At 47.2% G+C, this 21,868-nt stretch overlaps 1 protein-coding gene across 1 annotated transcript in view; it reads right to left on the bottom strand.

Annotated features, from left to right (window-relative positions):
- The window catches only part of DISC1 (DISC1 scaffold protein), a 371,035-nt gene extending 353,579 nt beyond the window's left edge, over nucleotides 1–17,456 (bottom strand). Inside the window, exon 1 of the mRNA XM_032313944.1 lies at nucleotides 17,064–17,456. Coding sequence (XP_032169835.1) covers nucleotides 17,064–17,121 — 58 coding nt within the window. The 5' untranslated portion in view covers nucleotides 17,122–17,456. The remainder of the gene's footprint in view (nucleotides 1–17,063) is intronic.
- Between the last annotated feature and the right edge of the window lie 4,412 nt (nucleotides 17,457–21,868).

The following is a 21,868-nucleotide window of genomic DNA, read 5'->3' as shown; positions in this document are numbered from 1 at the left end:
ACTGTAGATAATGTTGCTATAAACATTGGGGTGCCTGTGTCCCTCTGAATTATTACTTTTGTATCCTTTGGTAAAATACCTAGTAGTGCCATTTCTGGGTCTTGGGAAGCTCTATTTTTAACTTTTTGAGGAAACTCCATACTGTTTTCTACAGTGGCTACACCAGTTTGCATTCCCACCAACATATAAACACTTTTCCTTTCATTTCTACTTTCTTTAATCTTTCTCCTTTATGTCTCATCTATAGCATCTTATCCTTATATGACATTGAAGGCTGTGTATCATTCTTTTAAGTTTCTATCTCTGCTTCTCAATTAGTTATTTCTCTTTATTTTATGTAGCTTTTGAATTTATCACTCCTAAATCTCACTTTTTAATCTTTGAATCTGTGATCTTCACCTTTATCATTTTTATATTTCACTTTTATGTTTCAACGGTATTCTAATTTTATCAGTATAGAGTAGTGAATAAGGCTGCAGGCCCTGAGCTGAGGGACTCCTGACTCTACCACTAGTAGCTTTGTAGGCTTTGGGGAGCTTTTTAACCTCCCAGTGCCTCAGTTTCCCATCTGTAAAATGAGGATATCAACAATCTCTACCACAAAGAATTAAAGGAGTTCATAGATGTAAAGCTCTTAGAAGAGTCTCTGCCACCTAGGTACCCAAGCAGAAACATAAACCTGCTCACCAGCCCATTTCCCTTTTCTCCTGAACACACAGTTGGACTACATTTCCCAGTTTCCCTAAAATTATGTGTAGCTATGAGTGTGAGTGAAAATGGAGTGAGTGAAAGTGGAGAATAAAAGTAATGTCTTCTGGGTGCCTGGTTGGCTCAGTGGGTTAAGCCTCTGCCTTTGGCTCAGGTCATGATCTCAGGGTCCTCATCGGGCTTTCTGCTCGGCAGGGAGCCTGCTTCCTCCTCTCTCTCTCTCTCTCTCTCTCTCTCTGCCTGCCTCTCTGCCTACTTGTGATCTCTCTCTGTCAAATAAATAAATAAAATTTAAAAAAAAAAGTAATGTCTTCCATTTTCAGGCCCGGCCTGGGAAAACCTCCTTTGCAGTTGTTCCACGCTCTTTTTCCTTCTATCTACTGATTGGATGTTGACCTCCTGGGTTACTTTGGAAGCCATGTGTTGAAAACAGAGGAGACCTGGTCCACTTGAAACCCTGAATGAATAAATAGAGTGAAACTCCTACCCTCTACCACCACCAACAACAACCTGGCTTCAAAGTGCAATTTATATGAGTAAGATACAAACCCTAAAAGTTACATGCCACTGAGAATTTGGGTTTTACCTCACAACAGCAGGTGCCTTACATTAAAATGAGTGGACTGGCTTAGTAATCAGGCAGTGGACAGCAAGGAAACTGATCTTAGAGGTTGGAAAGAAGGAGGCCCAAGTTGTGCAGTGGTAAAATATTTGGTAAAATCATCACCTGCAGTAACTAAAAAAGCAGACCTATCTCCACCATGCTTGTAGCTCTAGGAAAAGAGTTGGTAAGTAGAACATTGGTAATAAAATCAAAGAAATAGTAAATATTATAGTAATATTTTTAAAAAGAGATATGCTCCATCAAGAATTTATTTGCAGGGCATCTGGGTGGCTCAGTCAGGTTAAGCAGCTGTCTTCAGCTCAGGTCATGATTCCAGGGTCCTGAGACTGCATCCCACATCAGGCTCCCTGCTCAGCGTGGCATCTGCTTCTCCTTCTGCCTCTGCTCCTTCCTCCCGCTCTCTCTCACACTCTTGCTCCCTCTCAAATAAATAAATAAAGTCGTTTAAAAAAAAAAAGAATTTGTTTGCAAGCACAAATGAAACAGGATAAAATGCAGAAATGTGTGTGCTTAAAGTGTTGGAAAGGGCTGGAAGCTGGCTGCTTCTTAATCTCAAACAGTAAGAAATAAGACTGAAAAAACTTGAGAGTCAAAGGCCCGAAACCTCAGCGTTGCATTCCCGTCTGAGCTTGAGGGCCTCAAAGTAATCACCATTTAGTTGAGAAAGAAGGGCATGGGGTGATAAAGTAGTGCAATAAATCAAGCTGGATAATAAAGCCTGGGAGGGGGGGGAAACAACTCTGGGATTAGCTCTTGGTATAAGGAATTTAATGGAAGAAAACAGAAGAGAACCCTACTAAGTTTTTGACAGAAACATATAGCCTGAGACCATGAGCTTGAACTTAAAAAAATTAAAAAGTCTGTAAGAGCCTGAAAAGACCTCGGGGCATCAAATAGGACAGCAAAAGCTATGCACTCCCTCATGAAGATGGCAGACTCCCCAGCAACTGCTTGAAATGTTGCCATGGAGAATAAAAGAAAAGAGGAACTTGGCAGGACAGACCATGGAGACGAATCAATAAGAGATTTCCTCTCAGAAAGCAGAACTAAGGTCTAATGGAGAAAGTTCTCCCACCCCCTGGTTAGGGGGCCTCCACCTGGCCTACCCAATGGCTTTCATGATTGCCTTGTACCCATCGCTACTGTGCATACCCTATTTTATATTTACCCGGTTCCAACCAGGAGTTTTTGGTGCTTTTATGCTGTCTCTGCCCCACCACTGAAAGCTGAGAGAGGCTGGAAGAAGGCAAGTATTTTTCTTTCTTAATTCGCAAGTCACAGAAACGAGGACCCTCATTTCGATGCGGAGAAGACAGTGCATCCGCCAGAGATCCTGAAGGGTGATCTCGATGCAACGACTGCGTGGGACCTCCGGCATCTCCTCTAGGGAGGGGTGAGTCGAAATGTCAGGGAAGTGAAACAGGAGTTTGGTGACCAGCAGAGAAAGCTATGGCAGAGACCGGCCACCGTTCACCAAACCTATTTCCCTGGCCTCCCGCATACACAGCTAAGGGACATTTCCCAGCCATCCTTGCAGCTGGGTGTGACCACGTGACTGACCCTGGCCAATGGATCTGGGCGGAAGCAACGCCCACCACTTCCGGTTCTGGTCCGTAAAAACCTGCCGTGCGAGCTTCTGCTTTCTTTTCCTCTCTCTGCTAGCTGAGTGGCAAAGGCTCCGACAGCTTTGGAAGCCTCATACCGAAGGTGGTGGGGCCTCTGTCAGGCCAAGCCCCCGAATGGCCGTGGAAGGCACGGCAGCCCCTGCAGCCGAGCCTGGTGCTCCGACCCCCAGTAAACGGAGGGAGAATCTGCACTTTGCCTCGAGAGAGAGACACGTCTGACGTCTTCGGGTGCCAGCGTCTCAGAATCTCTGTTACAGCACAAGCACCCCTTCAATACAAGAGCTTAATCAGAGTTAGCATGTTCTAAAGGGGGACAACTGTAAACATTGCAATGTAGTGCAACCGGATGAGCAAATCGTGCTACGAGCAGGCAGTTACCGTGTAGCGGTTCAAAGTGACGACGCAAAGCCACGTTTGTTGACATGACAGCGTTTCTGTGCGGTACTCGTAAGTGGGACTAGAAGTGGGTTAAGAACCAAGATGCAGCAGGACCCGATTTCTATAAAACTATGTGTGTATGTGACAGAGGCTCTGTGAACCTTCTAGAAGGACGTTCATTAAAGAATTAAGTGAGGAAGGTGGGACTCCAGTGATCATTTCTTGATGTATTTTTCAGGCTTGTTTGATTTTCTTCTTTACAATGCCTGTGTTTTGTTTTTTTATGTAGAAACAACAAAGCTATATTTGAGCATGAATTGTATTATTTTTCTTCCAGGCGACCCTATCATGTCCTGTTCATTTCTTTTAAGAGGAAGGAGAACAGACCAGGCTTTGAAATCTTCCTCACACCCGTGTGACCTCTGGTGTGTCTGTCAGCTAACCGCCTTCTTCCCAGGCAGGGTGAAGGAAAGACCGTCTGACCACCCAGACCTCTCCTCTACTAGGCTTGCAGAAGAGGTGTCCCTGGTAATGATTCCCACCATTGGGGTCTAGGCCACAGGTGACTGTATCTTTGCTAAATGGCTGCCATCAAAATTGTAGAGTTTTGAGCAGAGGAGTGAGTCAGGTAACTAGAGTTTTAGGAAAATTAATCTGACCAGAATGTCCACTGTGATTAGGAAGAGGCTAGAGGCTGAAAACCTATTTTAAACGCCAGCACGGTAATCCTGACGTGTGATGAAGATGGAAACAGAGGAAGGGCCCATGTGCTCTGAGATCCTAGGGAGTGTACCAGCCCCTGAGCACCCCACAGATTTAGATCCACAGAAGCCATACGTTGAGTAGGAAAACTGAAGCCACTCCAAGTACACCAAACAGAGGACTTTTTTTTTTTTTTTAAGATTTTGGGGCGCCTGGGTGGCTCGGTGGGTTAAGTCTCTGCCTTCGGCCCGGGCCATGATCTCAGGGTCCTGGGATCGAGCCCCGCATCGGGCTCTCTGCTCGGCAGGGAGCCTGCTTCCTTCCTCTCTCTCTGCCTGCCTCTCTGTCTACTCGTGATCTCTCTCTGTCAAATAAAATAAAATAAAATAAAATAAAATAAAAAGATTTTATTTATTTACCTGACAGACAGAAATCACAAGTAGGCAGAGAGGCAGGCAGAGAGGGAGGGGAAGCAGGCTCCCCGCTGAGCGGAGAGCCCTATGTGGGGCTCAATCCCAGGACCCTGAAACCACGACCCAAGCCAAAGGCAGAAGCTTTAACTCACTGAGCCACCCAGGGACCCCCAAACAGAGGACTTTTAATCTAGACTGCTGGACACAAAGGTGTGGGAAGAACTGGAAGAGAACGAAGGAGAAGGAAAGGCAGGAGGAAGGACAGTAGCCCAAGATGAGAGGCTGATGCTCCCGGGCTGCTCCGGAGCCTGCCCAGTCTGCGGCAGTGGAAGAGGAAACGTGTATTGGCTCTGGAGCCTGGGAAGAAAGGCCCCTTGGCAGGGCTTCAGGAAACCCGAATCCCCCAGCCTTGCCACGGCTCCAGCTCATGTCTGCAGCTGCCCCACTGAAAAACCCAGAATCCAGAAGCTTTTCTCTTCCTCCTGCCTCTGGCAGGAGGCCTCAGTAAGGGCCTCTTACTGGCAGAATTTAACAGGAAGGAAGCCGGCAAGGGAGCAAGAGATGTGCCGTTTTCAGACTCCCAGCCTCGGCAGTAAAGAGCAAAGCACAGAACAGGTGGGAAAGGGGCCAAGAATCAACCACCAGCACCCAGCCTACACTCCGACCCATTCTTTTCAACCTGTGTTAACAAGTGTCCATTCCGCAGGACACGTGCAGGGCAGTGGTGAGGAAGGGGGCCTAGGAAGGCAGAGGAACGACTGCCCTTGGCCTCAAGGAAAATTCTAGGGAAAATTTAGAATTGGGGAAATGGCAAAATTGTTGCTCTGACCATGGTAACCGTCACTGAAATTACAGTGAAGTGAGCAAGACAGAGCCAGGTAAAGCATGCCACACACTCCCAGAAGGCTCCGTCTGCTACACTGGTAATAGCACCTTGCTCTCGTCAACAGGACCACTGCTGGCACATAGGGTACCACTGGACCAGTTTTTAAAAAGGCACCTCCTCGGGGGTGATGAACTATAAAAAGATATCCCCTCTGGGAAACCAAATTAGTAAAAGGTAGTCCCTCTGAGCTGACGAGTTGGGAAAAGGGAGGCCTTCCTCACACAGGGGGCCCAGCCTGGATGTTGGCCCCACTCACCCCTCCAGTAGGATGCTGGCCAGGAAATCACCTGACTACCTGAAGGCTGCAGCCCCCCTATTTTAATTTGCCACCTTTTTCCTAAGCCCTTTGCATATATTATCTCACGGAATGCTCAGAAAGGCCCTGCGAAACAAGCATCATCACCGCCCAGCTTACAGATGAAGGGAATACACGTAGTAAGTGGCAGAACTGCTGTTAGAGATTTGAAATCTAATAAGAGCCCATCAATAATAACAGTAGTAATAATAATGCAGGTACCTACGATGAGACAGACACTGTAGCCAGATCTTTACTCATATGACCATAGTCAATTCTCATCACAGCAGGATATGGCTATTATCCCCTTCAGTTCACTAGCCAAGAGCTCACTGCTCAAAGAACCTGAGCACCAGGGTCGAAGGCGATTGTCTGACCTGCGTGCTAGTGCACACGGCACGTGCACTTGACCCCCAGCATCCCATCATTTATTTATTTTTTGTACAAGTTACTGCCTCTCTCAGAGGAAGCCCAAGCACAGTCTGATCTGAGCGAACAATGAGACTGCACAGGAATCCCTGAAGCTGGGATTTCCTGTGGGTTTTTCTGTTGGTAAAACAAAAGCCCCTTTGACTCTGGCTCTTTGGGGGTTCCAGGGAACAAGCTGGCATTATCTTTGCACTGAAGGGCCTTTGACTCCCACACTCACTGCAGACAATGCTGAAAGGACACCCAAAGGACCAGCCAAACGCCCTGCCCACTCCCCAGCCTCACAGAAGTTGTCCCTCCACGAAAACAGCTCCCAGGGACGGCTCAACAAATGCACGGGGGTGGGCAGCGAGGCTCGATGGGGAAGCAAGCAGCCAGGTCCCCCGCTCTGTCCCCATGTGTGCCTGGGTTCCTTTGGCTTCCGTAATGGTTTTATTAAATAAATGTGAACCGTGACTATTTCTTCCCTGGAGCCAAAACACCTGAGAAGCCAAGGGAGTGAGCAAACTCTTGAGTTTAGAGAGAAAGGCGATGGAAGGCACAGTGCTGAGCTGAACTTCTTTTAAGGTTAGAATGCCCTCTTTGGGTATGAAATGATATCAGCAGGAGCGGGAAATTTTCTACAGCAGGAGAGGCAAACCATCAGAGAAGAAACCAAAACACAGTGTCGTAATGGAGAATCTTAGAGAGCTTAAATTTCACACAGATGAAAACTTAATAAAGACAAAACCAAAATTAAATTGCACCTTGAAAAATGCAAAGATTGATGGGATCAGGACCAGTGTTCCCTTTGCAGAGCCAGCTCGACATGCTCTGTCAAGCAGCCTTCATTCTCCATGATACGTTTGGTATTAATCACCCTTGGGAAGCCTTATCACAAGCAGCTCTAGTGTGCTTGGAGCCCAAGGCAGCGTCGCACATGCCAAAGGACCCGCTCCCCTTGATTTCAGGCGGTGGGCATTTCAGGCGGCACCTTGACAGTTTCAACTCTCTCCCCAGCAGGTCTGTCAATATCAGTGGTGGTCCCGTGCTCCCACCAAGACAAGCAGAGTCTCTGGAGCCCAGGGAAGCATACAGCCTAAGGTATCATTTGCCCTTGGGCCGCAAAATGTGGCAATAAAGGATTCATCCAAGAGGCAGCCTGAAAAGAGGAATCAAAACTAGTGCAAGGCAGTCTACACAGCCTGGCCGTCCCAAACTGCTAGGCGAAGCACAAGAATCCAAGTGTCAGACCAAGGCCACGGAGGCGTGGAGCACGCAGTCTGGGAAGCTGAGTACGGGAACCTCCCCACCCCCCAGAGCAGACTGCCAGTGCTCCCTTGATGAGGGGCCATCTGCCCTCCTGCTCTGGAAACGTGCTCAAGCCAGACTAAACAAGACACCCTCCGTACAATCTTATTCCCGTCCTCCCTGTGACATCTCTCACGTCCCTCTGCCTGCTGACCGCTTATCAGCAGCCCATCTGAGAAACAGTAGAGACCACCTAATGGACTAGGAATTGGAAAGAGAGGAGAAAGGAGGGGGCAGGGGGAGACAAAGAGAAGCTACAATAACTATTAAGTACAAGTTCATGATGCATCATCTAGGATTCCAAAACCCAGGAGTCTCTGTCTGAGAACCACAGGCTTTCTCTCCATCTTGCAGCCGTCTGATCTGACGGAACTCATACGGTGGCAAACCTCGTGTGCACAGACACAAAGCGGTCTAGGGTCTTTATTTATTCCACTTAGTTCTGGGAACAAGCATCTACTTGGCCACAGAAACACTGATGTGATTCAGTTAAGGGATCCGGGACCCAGATGAGGGTACGAGGAACGAGCTACAGGGTGAGCGGAGATCACAGGTAGGACCAATGTTAGAAACAGTATCAGCAAGTTTACAACAAAAGCAATTCTATGCACACACATATACAGATTGTGATGAGCTCTTCGAGAAATTATGTGACCACAATTCTGCACTGAGGGCCTGATCTCATTCCCCTCGTTTCCAGAAGGGAGGATACTGAAATCCAGAGAGATTAAGGGACTGGCCTGGGTTCTGACCCCAGTCGAGAGCCCTTTCCATCTGGCCGCCTGACCAGTCATGGCTGGCCATCACTGTATGCACAGCAACAAGTAACCTGAAGCATTCTGATCACAGCTTAAATGAGCTTTGCCTTGGCAACGCACTCCGCGCACCCATCTGATGTTTCAGGAATTCACAGGAATTCACGGAAAACAGAGACAATATCGTGACAAGGGCAAGGGTTGGCTTCGGGGATGCTGCAGCACATCCCCACCCCCGCACCCACTTCTCACCGTCTTCTAAAGCCACTCCAAATTATAGTCGTGGCGATGTGCTTTGATATGGGCTGCTGACATTTTTCTCTTATGAAATGTGTGAATGGAAACACCTTTAGAGGTTTTTATCATTTGTATTGACATAGAGTTGTGCCTGTATCTAAAAGCAACTTTAATTCTTTTTTTAAAAATATTTATTTATTTGAGAGAGAGAGAGAGAGCGCATGCAGGGGGAAGGGGCAGAGGGAAAGGGAGGGAGAAACTTTAGCAGACTCCCCGCTGAGCACAGAGCCTGACCCAAGGCATGACTTGGGGCTCTACCTGGGGCTTGATCCCATGACCTTGACATCATAACCAGAGCCAAAACCAAGAGTTGGAGGCTTAACTGACTGTGCCCCCTGGCGCCCCCATGTAAAACCAACTTTAAAACAAATGCCCTACCCTCTCCTTGCTAATGCAGCCTTGGTTAGGAAGCAGTTCTCCTGCCATGGGGGCTAGGATGCACATGGTAATTTAAACCAGTGCCAGTCAGGAAGTCCCTGTCCTACCTCAGGTCTAACAGAAGTCATAAAAAGATAATTAAGACTAGGCCTGCCCTCAAGAAATTGAACCCAGATGAATGCAAAGGCATACCCAAAAGAGTGTATTTCTCTATAGTAAATTCGTGGTTGACTCACCCCTTTCCCAGGTCTGTAATGATTAATAATTGTTCATTTTATTGGAAAAGGCAGTCTCCAAATTTGAATAGAATACTGTTTAAAGGCGGTGGTTGGGGGGGGTGATCATTTGTTTTTTAAAAACAGGATACCAAATTTAAGAGCAGTGTCACTATAAATTCATCCCAAGATTAGCCTAAGATAAGGCAACCCCCTTGGAACATCTCACTTTATTTCCACTGAGCCCTGTTCTACCTCAGTGAAGTGGGAGGAAACAGAGACAGTATCAATGCCTTTTCTTATAGATCACGTTATGCTTTTCAAAAAAGTTTCTAAAACAATATTTGAATAAATGTGCTAGATAATCCCAAATCAGAGAGCTAAGAAAATATAACAGTTGGATTAGAATTATAGAATTTGTCCATTTTTCCATTCATGGTACTACAGAAGTCACATAAAGAAAGACGCACAAAAGCCACATGGTTGGGAAATAGCTCAGAACTCAACTTAACAATCCCCAAGGCCAACTGGCTCTCCGGGTAGAGGGTGAGATCATGCGTGCTGCATCAGTGTGAGACTGCGTGAGACGGTCCCCAGACAGCTGGGGGCCTCCCCCGGCCTGGGAAGTGTGTGTCCTCAACCACAGGGCTGCCCGAGAAGAGAAGGTCGACGAAATTCAGCAAACACAAGGCCACAGCCAGGAAATGAATGCAGTTTCTGCGGATGGAGAGCTGTCTGTCTCTTCCTCGGGGAAGAGCAGCACATTTCCTGTATAAGCATGAGCACCAATACTTTTGTAAATTATCTTCAAAATTACTATACCTACAAGTAAACACTACAATTGATAAATTATGAATTAAAGGATTTCTCCTTTCTTCTTTTCCCCATCCATCCGTCACTCTATATACTATTCACTGGGCATCTACTAGGTGCTAATTACTTCTTAATGATTCTGGTGCCTCCCAGTGTGCCCATCATTCTGATGAAACAGCATCCAGAAACTTCACAAGAATCAACTCTTTTTTCTCCATTGAGCTATATGAACCTAGTCTACATTTTTTCTTACCTTAAATTGCTACCACCGAATCTGGCAATGTGGTTTGTGCATCTCAATAAACATTTGAACCGAACGGAACTTCTAAAACTCTTGATTGCTTTTGAAAGACATAAAAATAACAGAAACAGTTAATCTACAGACTGAATAAGTCTGTCTAAAATATACTAAAGAGTTTAATTCAATTCAGGGAGGTGGGATAAACCATAAGCATACTACACAAATGAGGGAGTAAGGCTATAAACCAGACTAGATCCTCTCAAATCACAGAATTAAGAAAATAGAGCAGTTGGATTAAGATGACAGAATTTGACCATTTTTCCATTTTCCCAAACTCCTTCCATGAAGGAGTTTACAGCTGAGTCAGAACTGAGTCAGGTTAGGGGCGCCTGGGTGGCTCAGTGGGTTAAAGCCTCTGCCTTTGCTCAGGTCATGATCTTGGGTCTTGGGATCGAGCCCCGCATCGGGCTCTCTTCCTCCTCTCTCTCTGCCTGCCTCTCTGCCTACTTGTGATCTCTGTCTGTCAAATGAATAAATAAAATCTTTAAAAAAAAAAAAGAAAGAAAGAAAAGAAAAGCAGGTTAAACACATAACCAACTAGAACAGAAGAGGGTGAGGGAGTGGATGATGCTAGAAGACCAGGGAAAGCTGAGAAGTTTTACAGGCTAGATCTTAAATGAGGGATAATGTTTTGATGTGGAGATATGGGGGTGTAGGGGAAGAGACCGGATTCTACAATATTCTTGGGAGGCAGAATAACGTGTGCAATAAAAGAGTCAGAATGTCAGTTTTAGGGATTCCGGGGCCAGTTCGTGGAAGGCCTGGCAAGGAATGCTAAACATTTGCTTGTGGGACAATGAGTCTTTACACAGAGTAACAGTAACCGAATCATATCTGTGCTTTGGGAAGATTATTATGGCAGCAGCGTAAGGCTGACTGGAAGGACTTGCGGGACAGAGAATCAGTGTCAAGACTTGGAAGACAGGGGCACCTGGGTGGCTCAGTCGTTAAGCATCTGCCTTCAGCTCAGGTCATGATTCTAGGGTCCTAGGATGAGCCCCACATCGGGCTCCCTGCTCCGCAGGAGGCCTGCTTCTCCCTCTCCCACCACCCCTGCTTGTGTGCCTGCTTTCACTGTCTCTCTGTCAAATAAACAAATTAAATCTTTAAAAAAAAAAAAAACTGGGTAGACAGAAGGAAGTCCTGAGATGCTCTCCAAAGAAGCCTCCTATTAGTGGCTGCTAAGCCCCAAGCATTGTCTTCCATCACTTGGAAAGAACCCCAGGCTTTTCTACATCTTCCCTCTAGACTGGATGGTCCATGAGGACAATCTAATACATCTTTAAGCACCATGCTGTGCACCACACCGTGCCATGTGCAGAGTACATAAAATAAACATTCTTGAGTTAACAAATGGATAAGCTAATGTCTACAGAAGAGAACTCTGTAAGCAGACAAGTGGAAACAGAAGGATTGATAGTCAAGGTAGATCTTAAAAGATCTTAAAAGTATATCCTAAAAGTTCTCATCACAAGATAAAAATATAACTGTGTGGTGAGGATGTTAACTAGACTTATGTGGCGATCGTTTCATAGTATATACAAATATCAAATCATTATGTTGTACATCTGAAATTAATGTAGGTCAATTCTATCTCCAAAAAAAAGTCAAGGTAGTTTAAGGCCTCCAGATCTATTATTTGAACTGAATGCAGATTATCTCTGCCCAAGCACAGCTGTTTCATATTCCACTCTGCCTGGCCTGTGGCTATAAAGAAAACCATTAGGAAAATATCAAGACTCATGCTGAAATACACAAACCTTTCTCCATCAGAGGATTTGGAATTACAAAACAGCTTTTCCAATTCTAACTGTCCAGTTTATTTGAAACCAGAGAACCCCAATTTACCTCCAAATTTACATCTTTTCTCATTTGACCCCTGTGAAGTGGTCCTCCTCTTCCCATCAGTGCTCGAGTAAGATCGAGTAAGATGGCGTTCACTTGTAAATGCCAAAAACATGCATTCTCCTGTGTCATAAACCAAGCCTAATACTCATGTCAAATCACCTTATCAATCCACTCACAAATTAAGAGACAACAACTGTGAAAAAGAAGTTAGGTTGGTGTACATGTCACAAAACTAAATTTAACCTCAGGATCCACATTCAGGATGCAATTCACTCATTAAACTTGAGATATTTCACCTTTCAACCTAAGAAAACAATTAGTCTCCATGTAGGGCCACCTGTGAAATGCATGTTTCTATTCCTGGTCGACTTGTTTGCCTGGATGAACACGATCATGTTAACAATTAATATCAATCCTTGATATGTGCAACCCTGGGGAGTTAAAGTAAGTATTGCATTCGGGCAGCTAACTGCAGGGAGCTGTCTAGACCTCTTGAAATGGAATCACCTGGGAGGTAGGGGGGCTCAAAATACGTAATTTCAATGAGCGGGGAATAGAAATTCACACAGTAGCTCAAATCCTCTAGGACAAAAATCACAGAATCCTAGAGCTATGAGGGTTCCCACGAGTCACCCAATCCAACCTTCCTCCCTACAGGCAGACTCCCCCACTGCATTCAACCACAGAATCACCCAACACCAACTTAAATGCTTCTGATGACCAAAAAAAAAAAAAAAAAAAGACAAACAAAACTCAGTGCTTTCCAAGGCAGCCTATTCCAAAATACATAAATCAGTAACGATTTAATTTGGTTCACTCAATATTTGTAAGCAGTGATGAATTATGCCAAACTATGGATTGAAGCAAAGCTTCATGGAAACAGCTCTCAGTGAGGGAAGACCCAGATTCTAATACTCACTCTCCTGCCATTCCTCGCCTTTTCCACTGCAATCTAAGCAGGCCTGACTCTGTGACCTCTATTTCCACTCAATGTCAGTGCGCCCTGATGGATGACTTACCCTCCAAGATTGCTATCTCGTACCTCCAGGAGGTTACTGTCTTAATTGCACTCCTCTGAGAGTTCAGACAGATCTGCAAATAAAGGGGGGAAGTCCTCCCATGACAGGCAAATGTTAAGAGTTGAACAGGCAGAACTTTGTCCATGTATTTTAAGAGGATGAGCACAACGCCACGTGGCTGGGACACTAACCTGAAGCTGAAAAGTGACAGACAACCTAAGCCTATTTATTTCCATTACTTCATTTGCGACCAGGTCTCCTGCACCCACGGCTACCATCCTACTGACCAAATATATACTTTTCAGCATTTGCACTTGCTAAATGCACCTCAGCGTCTCACCTGCCAGAACTCAAGAGGTTTAACCCATTAATCTTCGGAAATGTCATCCAGCAATAAGCTCTGTGATTCTGTTTTTAACACCTGACCACTAGGGACCCTCGTGATCAGAGGAAGCCCTACGATCTCTGCTAACCATTTCTGATCGTGTGAGCCGCGCAGCACACCAGATGGGCTCCCCACTGCCTTCCAAAGCCAGCTATCTCTGATAGTCATTGGTCAGCCACAGTCCTTCCCTTCCACTTGCTGTGAAAACCTAGAAACTGACTGCAAAGTCTGCCCAAATAAGCAGCTGGTAAACTGATTTCAAAAAAAAAAAAAAAATGGATTCAGGATGGTCAGAGCATCTGTGGCAGGCGTTTTAAAAATTGCATGATGGTTGCACAAAAGACATTCACTAAGGAATTTTCCCCACAAAGACATAAACGTCAAGAACAAACACTGTAAGTCTCCCTAAGGCTGAAAGTCTTACATTCCTAAATGGTGCTGGTTGAAAAATGACTGGCACAAGTGGCCCAGGCTGTGCCAGAGGGGTCGGTCCCCACCCCCTGAGTGGCAGCCAAAGGCATCTCTGGAAGCAGGGCCCTCTGCTTGCTTTGCAAGAACCCAGCACATAAACTGAATTCTTATCATCATTATCAAAACAATGATTCTAATAAATCTAATCTAAAATGTTACCTATTTTTATACTCAAAATCTTTGTTCTATGCTGGATTTTAGATATTATTTCAAGATCACTACTATATCCTCTCTTGGTTCTAAAGTTCTTTCATCGAACTTTGGCCAAAACCACACTCAAACAACAGCAACTTAATTTCCAATCCTTTTCCAATCAAAATTTTCAGATTTACTTTAAAGGAAAAGTTTTAATGCACCTAATACATTTTGGCTTCTTTCCTAAATTGATGTCTGGATGCTTGATCATTGAGCAAGTATTATTTTTGTCATTCAAAAAAAAATAATAGTTTGCATCCCATTTTTAAAATAGATACAGACTGATGAACACAGCACAGAAACGGTTTACAAGAACAGAGATGTGAAGCTATTTGCCCATATTGATGGGATTACAGTGATTATTTTTAATGTTCTTTTTCTTGTGCCTCCTGTAATGAGTGTGCTTTGCTCTTGGAAGAAGAAAAAAGAACAGGAGAACTTCATTTAGGAAATAAAGGAATTTGGGATTCTTTCTGCAGCAGAGAGACGTGGGATTCACTCTCCCTCCGGTGCACAGACTTTCTCAAAAGGCCCGTTTCCCTCTGGGGTTATCGCAGGTGAGCAGTGAAGTCCCTGCAGAAATATGGGGGGGGGGGCAGCCCTGCATGATCCCCGTGACATGGAAAGCCGCAATGCCAGTTTACACCTCCTGTACCACCCTAAGAGTTCCGGCAAACTTAAAGCATTAAAATAAAACGTGACTTCAGATTTCATATAGTCTGAGATTTGCCAGGAATCCTCGGGATACGTCCTGTCAAGATTTTAATATTTTTTCTCTCTGCAAATTTTCATTGTTTATTTGTGCAAGAAAATAGTTTAAATGGGATTTTAAAACAGGGATTTAAAAAATTATATTATGTCAAAGTCTCATCTGCCAGGACTAACAATTCACTCATACACACACACACACACACACACACACACACACACACACATACACACATATAATGTTTTTTAAAGTAATCTCTGTGCCCAGTGTGGGGCTTGAACTCACAACCCTGAGATCAAGAGTCATATGTTCTACTGACTGAGCCAACCAGGCACCCCCTCTCATATTTTAGAACCTGTAAATATGTTAGGATATACGAGCCCCTATAATCTAATCCAGGTCTACCCTGAGCCACAGCTCGTCTCCACGGCTTCAGCTTGGCCAGTGGTTGAGAACACACCTCTGAGAGGCACCCACACGAGGGTTCTCTTAACTGCCACGTGACCTTGGGAATGAGGCAGGCTAGCCCTGCATCTCAGCTTTGTACAGGAAAGCGAAGTTTCGAAATACCCACCTCGGGAAGGTTTAGGGCGGGTGGCATCAAAGGGATTCCTAAGACATGCCTGGTACAGTGCAGGCTCTGAAAAACGGCAGACATTGTTATTCCCTGCTGGTAGCCGTGATGTCTTACGTTTACAGAGCGACTCGTGCTCTTCAAGACTCTTTCAGATCTTTTACCTCATTTGATCTTCGGGCGGCTCTATCAGCCCCAAAAGCAGTAATTACTGCCCCCACTTTTCTTGTCTTTGGTCTTTTTTTGTAACGAAACGGGGAGGAAACTGAGGCCCAAGGTTACAGAGCTCAGAAAGCAGATCCAGGCTGTCTTTGAACAGCGGCATAGGTTCACAACTAAACCTCTGAAGGCTTCAGGTGCCATGCCTGAATATAATAAAATTAAGTTTCTTTTGATATACTCCATTACTGGGGCCCCTGCGTGGCTCATCAGTTAAGCATCTGACTCTTGATTTCAGTTTCAAGTCATGTTCTCGGGGTAGAGAGATGGAGCCCCCCATGGGCACCTGTTCAGCAGGGTGTTTACTTGGGATTCTCTCCCTCTCCCTTTTCCTCTGCCTCCTATTATTTAAAATAAATAAATAAATTTTTAAATAAATAAAGTACTCCTCTGTTTATACCTTAATCAAAGCAAACTGGTATTTCCACATCACTCCAAATTATTTAGGTTTTGCTTAGTAAAAATAGGAACTAAGGTTACTTAAAGCTTACTATCTCAGGCACTGAACTGTGCTTCAGAGCCACTGCCCCCACTTAAACCCCATAACAACCCTACGAGGTAGGCACTGACACCATCCCCACTTTACAAATGGGGAAACTGAGGGATGACTAAGTCCAAGATTGAGATGCAGGCCGACTGTCTCCAACTCCCAGCTCCTAGGACTCTGATATTATCCAAACTTCATGTCTTAACTGAGCACACACTAAGCGTCCCCTTTCACATTTGAGGAAACCAAGGTTCCAAGATGTTAAGGGATGTGTCTAAAGTCACCGGGCCCTCTTCTGGCACAGCTATGACACAACCCAGCACCCAGACTCCAAATCCCACTCCCTTCCGAAAGTCTCAAATTCCTCTGCATATGTCTGAACTGTGCGTCGGGAAAAGAAGCCCTCTCATTCTTGCAAAGCAACAATCCACTTAAAGCCCTCGGTGTCAGCACAGAATTGACAGCGTGACCCGTGCGCAGGAGGTGGAAACGGAGCGGTCTCTCCAGAGCCGGGCTGTGGGCGTCGCCGTCGCCAAGTCGGAAGTGGGAGGTGAAATTGTTCGCAGAGCGGCCCCTTGGAGAGGTGCCAGCACTGTGTTCCCTATCCCAACCCCAACCTCCTCCCTCCAGGTCGCTGGTCGGGTGGAGCCCGAGCTTCAGCTGAACCTCAGGAGGAAGGCGAGTGTGAGGGTCCCCGCACCCAGCCAAAGCCCGAGTCCTTGACGCCTTCGTCCGCCGCCAGGACCGGCGGATCGCGGCCGGTCGGACGAGAGCAGTTTCGGGAAACTGCCGCTTGCCGGATCCTGGCTCAGCCCTAAAGGAGGGACCTGACAGCCCCAGACCCACTCCTCTCTTACCCCGGCACACCACGCGCCCTGCCTCGGTTTCCTTCGCCTCGAAATGGGTGCGCTGAACCCAGAATGGGGACAGAGGCACAACCCCAGACCTACACGATTTCCAAGGGGCAGAGCGCGCCCTCCCGGCCTGGATTCCTCCACCCGGCACCCGAGCCCCGGCCCCGCCAGCCATCGTGTCAGCGCCCCTACCTGCACCGCGGCCCCCGCCGCCACCGGCCAGGGCGCCTTGGGGTCCCCCGCCCAGCATGCGCCCTAGCTCCTCCAGCTCCTCTGCGGTGGGCAGGCTCCGTGCGCCCAAAGGCCCGCGGAGGGGGGAAGCGACAGCGAGCTGGACGGGAAGTGGGGAGGGGGGCGACGAGGAAGGGGGAGGCTCCTTCCTTCTCCGCGAGGCGGCCGGTTTCCTTTCCAGCCTCGGCCCCTTACACACTCAGGCGCGCGCGCGCGCACACACACACACACACACAAACACGCCCGCGCGCGGCTGGGGAGGGCAGCGCACAGCCTGCCTCCAGGACCTCTGAAAGTTTGCAGTTCGCCCTCTGGCTCATTGCTGAGCGCACCCGCGAGGGGAAGTGGCGGTGGGGGAACGGGTGTACAGAAAAGGAGACTGGCAGCCCACTGGGGTGGGGTCTGCGAGGCACCTCCCAGACGCATGATTAGGGAAGTGACCAGAGAGTTGATGGAAGAGATGGGGGGGGGGGGGGTAATGAGAGGGTGGGGAGAAGGTGGGAAGAAGACCGGCCACACCAGGAAAGAGATGCGCAGAGCAATTGCTCAAAAATGAAACGGAATCCAACTTTCTGAAGCTTCCGGCAGCAGTGGACCGCTCCCAGAGCTCCTCCCCACGCTGGGCAGCCAGCCCAGGAGGCAGACTGTGGTCCATGCAGAGCTCTTGGGCCCCCTGACTGATCTCTTTCGCCCTTTCTGTTTGGTTCAGTCAAGGAGGCTACTGAAGCGCCTCGCCACCCCCACCTGGAAATGCACCTGCCAGAAATGATTCTTGTCCGTAAGGAGCTCACCGTCAGCTGGGAACAGAAACCAAGTAACAATATACATGCCGAGAACCAGGGCTTGGCGGTAAAAAAGTGTTGCAGAATTTGGGGGGTAAGAGAGTATTTAAAGAAGTGTCAGGAAACCTGTCTGGAGGAAAGGGAAGGATCTGGCTACAAATAGAGGGCCAAGGTGCTTCAAAAGAGAAGACCCTTGTGGGTGCAAACACATAAATTTGCTTGAAAGTAAATGTGTTTGGGGACAGAATGAATATGAGCATGGATATTAAGGATGTGGGGAAACAGTGGAAGGAACATAAAGTTGAATTTAATGAATTTAATGATACGGAAACCAGGGGTGCCTGGGTGGCTCAGTCATTAAGCATCTGCCTCCGGCTCAGGTCATGATCCCAGGGTCCTGGGATCAGCCCCACATCGGGCTACCTGCTCAGCGGGAAGTCTACTTCTCCCTCTCCCACTCCCCCTGCTTGTGTTCCCTCTCTCGCTGTCTCTGTCATATAAATAAATAAAATATTTTTAGAAAGAAAGAAAGAAAGAAAGAGAAACCACTAAACCAGAATCTGAAGTCAGTGATTTAGTTCAAGAGATTAGAAAGGGCCCTCAGAGTTTGTTCAGTTAGCTGACTGAAACATGGACCAAGAGGTAACCTACACTAAATGCTAGGGGTGGCAAGGCCAGACTTGTCTTGGGACACAGTAAAGGAACTACCCAAAGGCTTAGGGAAATTGGAATCTGGAGTGAAATTATCATATAAGACCTGTCACCCTCTGGGAGGGTCATGAGGACACAGCTTTCACCATGACTCTGGTAAATAGCTTTGTGACCCAGCATCCTTGGTCACTCTTCTCTGTGGGTCAGGAACTACAGTGGACACTGCAACTACTGAATGGGGACCTTTCAATGCAATGGGGATGACTGATCCCAGGGTGACAGGGTGAATGGTGGCAATGAATCACCAAAGGTAAGGGGGCGGGGGTTGATCATGGTCTTCCTAGAAGTCAAACAGATGGGAAGTTTACTAAATTCTTACTTGATCTGGATAAGCATTAAAGTTCTAGTGCAAGTGAACAAAAGCTTAACTCGCTTTCAAGGTAAAACAGAGAGACTCGGGCCTTCAACCAATTCCCAGACTTGAGTCAGTTTACAGAAACAGAATTCCTCCAATGGAGGAGGAAAGACCTGGAACACTGCTAAAAATGTCTCCTGGTAATCCTTCTTCTAGCCTTCCCCAAAAGGACATATGGCCTTTTACCAGAGTGAACCTACATTGAGGAAAAGGAAGTCATCGGCCCTTTCAGGAGTGACTGGACACTGGCTCTGAGCCAACAACAATTTTGGAGAGCCCAAACCACTGCTGGATTCCACCTATCACAGTAGGGGTTATGGAGGTCAGGTGGCCAGAATTTTAGACACCCCTCTCACAGCAGGTGTCTGACCCATCCTGTGGTCATGTCTTCAGTTCTAGAAAGCATGATCAAGACAGACATACTCAGCAACGGGCAGCGTCTCCACACTGGTCTGTGGCCTGTTGCAGTGAGGGCTCTTGTGATCCGAAAGGCCAAGAGGAAGTCGCTACAACTGCCGCTGTCTAGGAAAAGAGTCAGCCCAAGCAATGCTGCATTGCCAGAGGGGCTGCAGAGGTTAGTGCCACCATCAAGGACCTGAAGGAGGCAGGGTGGCAATTCCCAACACACCCCCAATCACCTTGCCTGTGTGGCGCGAGCAGAACACAGATGATTCTGTGACAATGACAGTGGATTCTCAGAAACGTAACCAGGTGGCAATGCCAACTGCGACTGCCATGCCGGATGTGGTTTCATTGTTTGAGCAAATTAACACATCTCCCAGCTCCTGGTATATGCAGCTGTTGATCTGGTGTTTTTTCTCCATACCTGTGAGTAAAGACCTCCAAAAGCAGCTTAATTCCAGCTGGCAAGATCGGCGATGCACCTCACTGCTCTGTCTCAGGGGTGTATCAATTTTCCAGCCCGACAGGAGACTTCAGTCAAGCAGGCACCTTGATTGCCTTCCCTTCCCCAAGACTTCATGCTGGTCCTGTGCGTCAGTGACATGATGCCGGCTAGACCTAGTGAGGGGAAGTAACAACTCTAGACTTATTGGAGAGACATTTGTGTGTCAGTCAGTGAAAAACTAATCTGCCAAGAGTTGAGGGGCCTTCTGTCTCAGTGGGTTTTCTATAGATCCACTGGTGTGGGGCTTCCCTTCTTAGGTGAAGGGGAAGCTGTATTCAGCCTTTCCTACAACAACAGCAGCAAAAACAAAAAGGTACAACATGGTCCTCTTTGGGCTTGGGAAACACCGTACCCCTCAGGTGAGTGGGCTCCTCAAGTCCGTTGGCCAAGTTGCTAGCTCTGAGTGGAGCTTGGAAGACAAGAAGGTTCTACAACAGGTCCAGGCTGCCGTGCACACTGCTCTGGCTCTTGGGCCAGAACCCAGCTGATTCAGTGAGTATCCAGCAGATTCCATGATGCTTGAAGTGTCAGTGGTAACAGAGAAGCAGATGGAGGCTTTGTCAGGCCCCTACAAGTGAGTAACATCACAGACCTTTATTTTGGAGGAACACCCTGCCATCTCCCTGGATAACTACTCTCGTTTTGAGAAACAGCTTCTGACTCACTCCGGGGCCTTCACAGACACTTAGCCTTTAACCATGGGCCACAATGTTACCATGCAACTTGAGCCACTCATCATGACCTAGGTGTGGTCTGACCAACAAGCCGTAAATCGGGGCATGCACGGCAGCATTCCATCATCAAATCCAAGTGGTATATATGATACTGGGCTCGAGCTGGCACCGAAGGCACAAGTAAGTCCCACGAGGAAGTGGCCCAAACACCCACGGTCCTCACCCTGCCACATCACCTTCTCTCCCCCAGCCTGCACCTGCCTTATGGCAAGTTCCCTGTGACCAGCTGACTGAGGAAGAGAAAATTCAGGCCGGTTTACAGACGGTCCTGCACAATAGTCCAGCACTACCCAAAAGTACACCGCTGTAACACTATAGCTCCTTTCTGGAACATCCCTGAAAGAGAGCGGGAAAGGAAAATCCTTCCAGTGGGCAGAACTTCGAGCAATGAACCTTGTCGTTCAGTTCACTTTAAAGGAGAAATGGTCAGAGGTACAAGTGGCTACCAACTCCCGGACTGTGGCCGGTGGTTTGACTGGGTGGCCAGAGATTTGAAAGGAACATGACGGGAAAATTGGTGACTGGGAGATCTAAGGAAGAGGGATGCGGATAGACTTCTCTGAGTGGGCACAAAGACTTAAGATATCTGTGTTCCAGGTAAATGCTCATCAAAAGGTGATCTCAGCAGAAGATTTCAATCATCAAGCAGGTAGGATGACCCGTTCTGGGAATGCCAGTCAGCCTCTTTCCCAGACATGCTTAACATTGCCCAGTGGGCTCATGAACAACGTGCCCGTGGTGGTAGGGGAGGGAAGTTCTGTGCGGACTCAGAAACACAGACTTCCACTCACCAAGGCCAAGCTCAGTATGGCCAGTGCTGAGTGTCCACCCTGCCAAAGACAAATGATAGGGCATCACTCCCCACGGTGACCAGCCAGTTTGCTGTTTGGTGGTAGGCTGATCACGCCGGACCTCTTCCATCACGGGAGGGGCAGCATTTTGTTCTTACTGAAACAGAGACTTGCACTGAAAACAGATTTCCCTTTCCTGCTTCTGCCAAAACTACTATCAGAATTCCTACCATCTTGAAGTTGCTGGCTTGACAGAACAATGGAACGGCCTTCCGAAGGCAGTTACAGTTCCAGCTCAGCGGCAATCCCTTGCAGGGGCTAGGACAAGGTTCTGCAGGATGCTGTCTGTGTATGTTCTGAATCACTGTCCAGTAAAGGGTCCTGTTTCTCCCATAGCTGGGATGCATGGGTCCAGGAATCAAGAGATAGGTATGAGAGTGGTACCTCTCATTAGCCCTAGTGATCCACTAGCAAAAAATTTGCTTC

Source organism: Mustela erminea, chromosome 14 (genome assembly GCF_009829155.1).
Source record: "Mustela erminea isolate mMusErm1 chromosome 14, mMusErm1.Pri, whole genome shotgun sequence".
In the NCBI taxonomy this organism is placed as follows: domain Eukaryota; kingdom Metazoa; phylum Chordata; class Mammalia; order Carnivora; family Mustelidae; genus Mustela; species Mustela erminea.
This window is presented reverse-complemented; position numbering and strand designations above follow the sequence as displayed.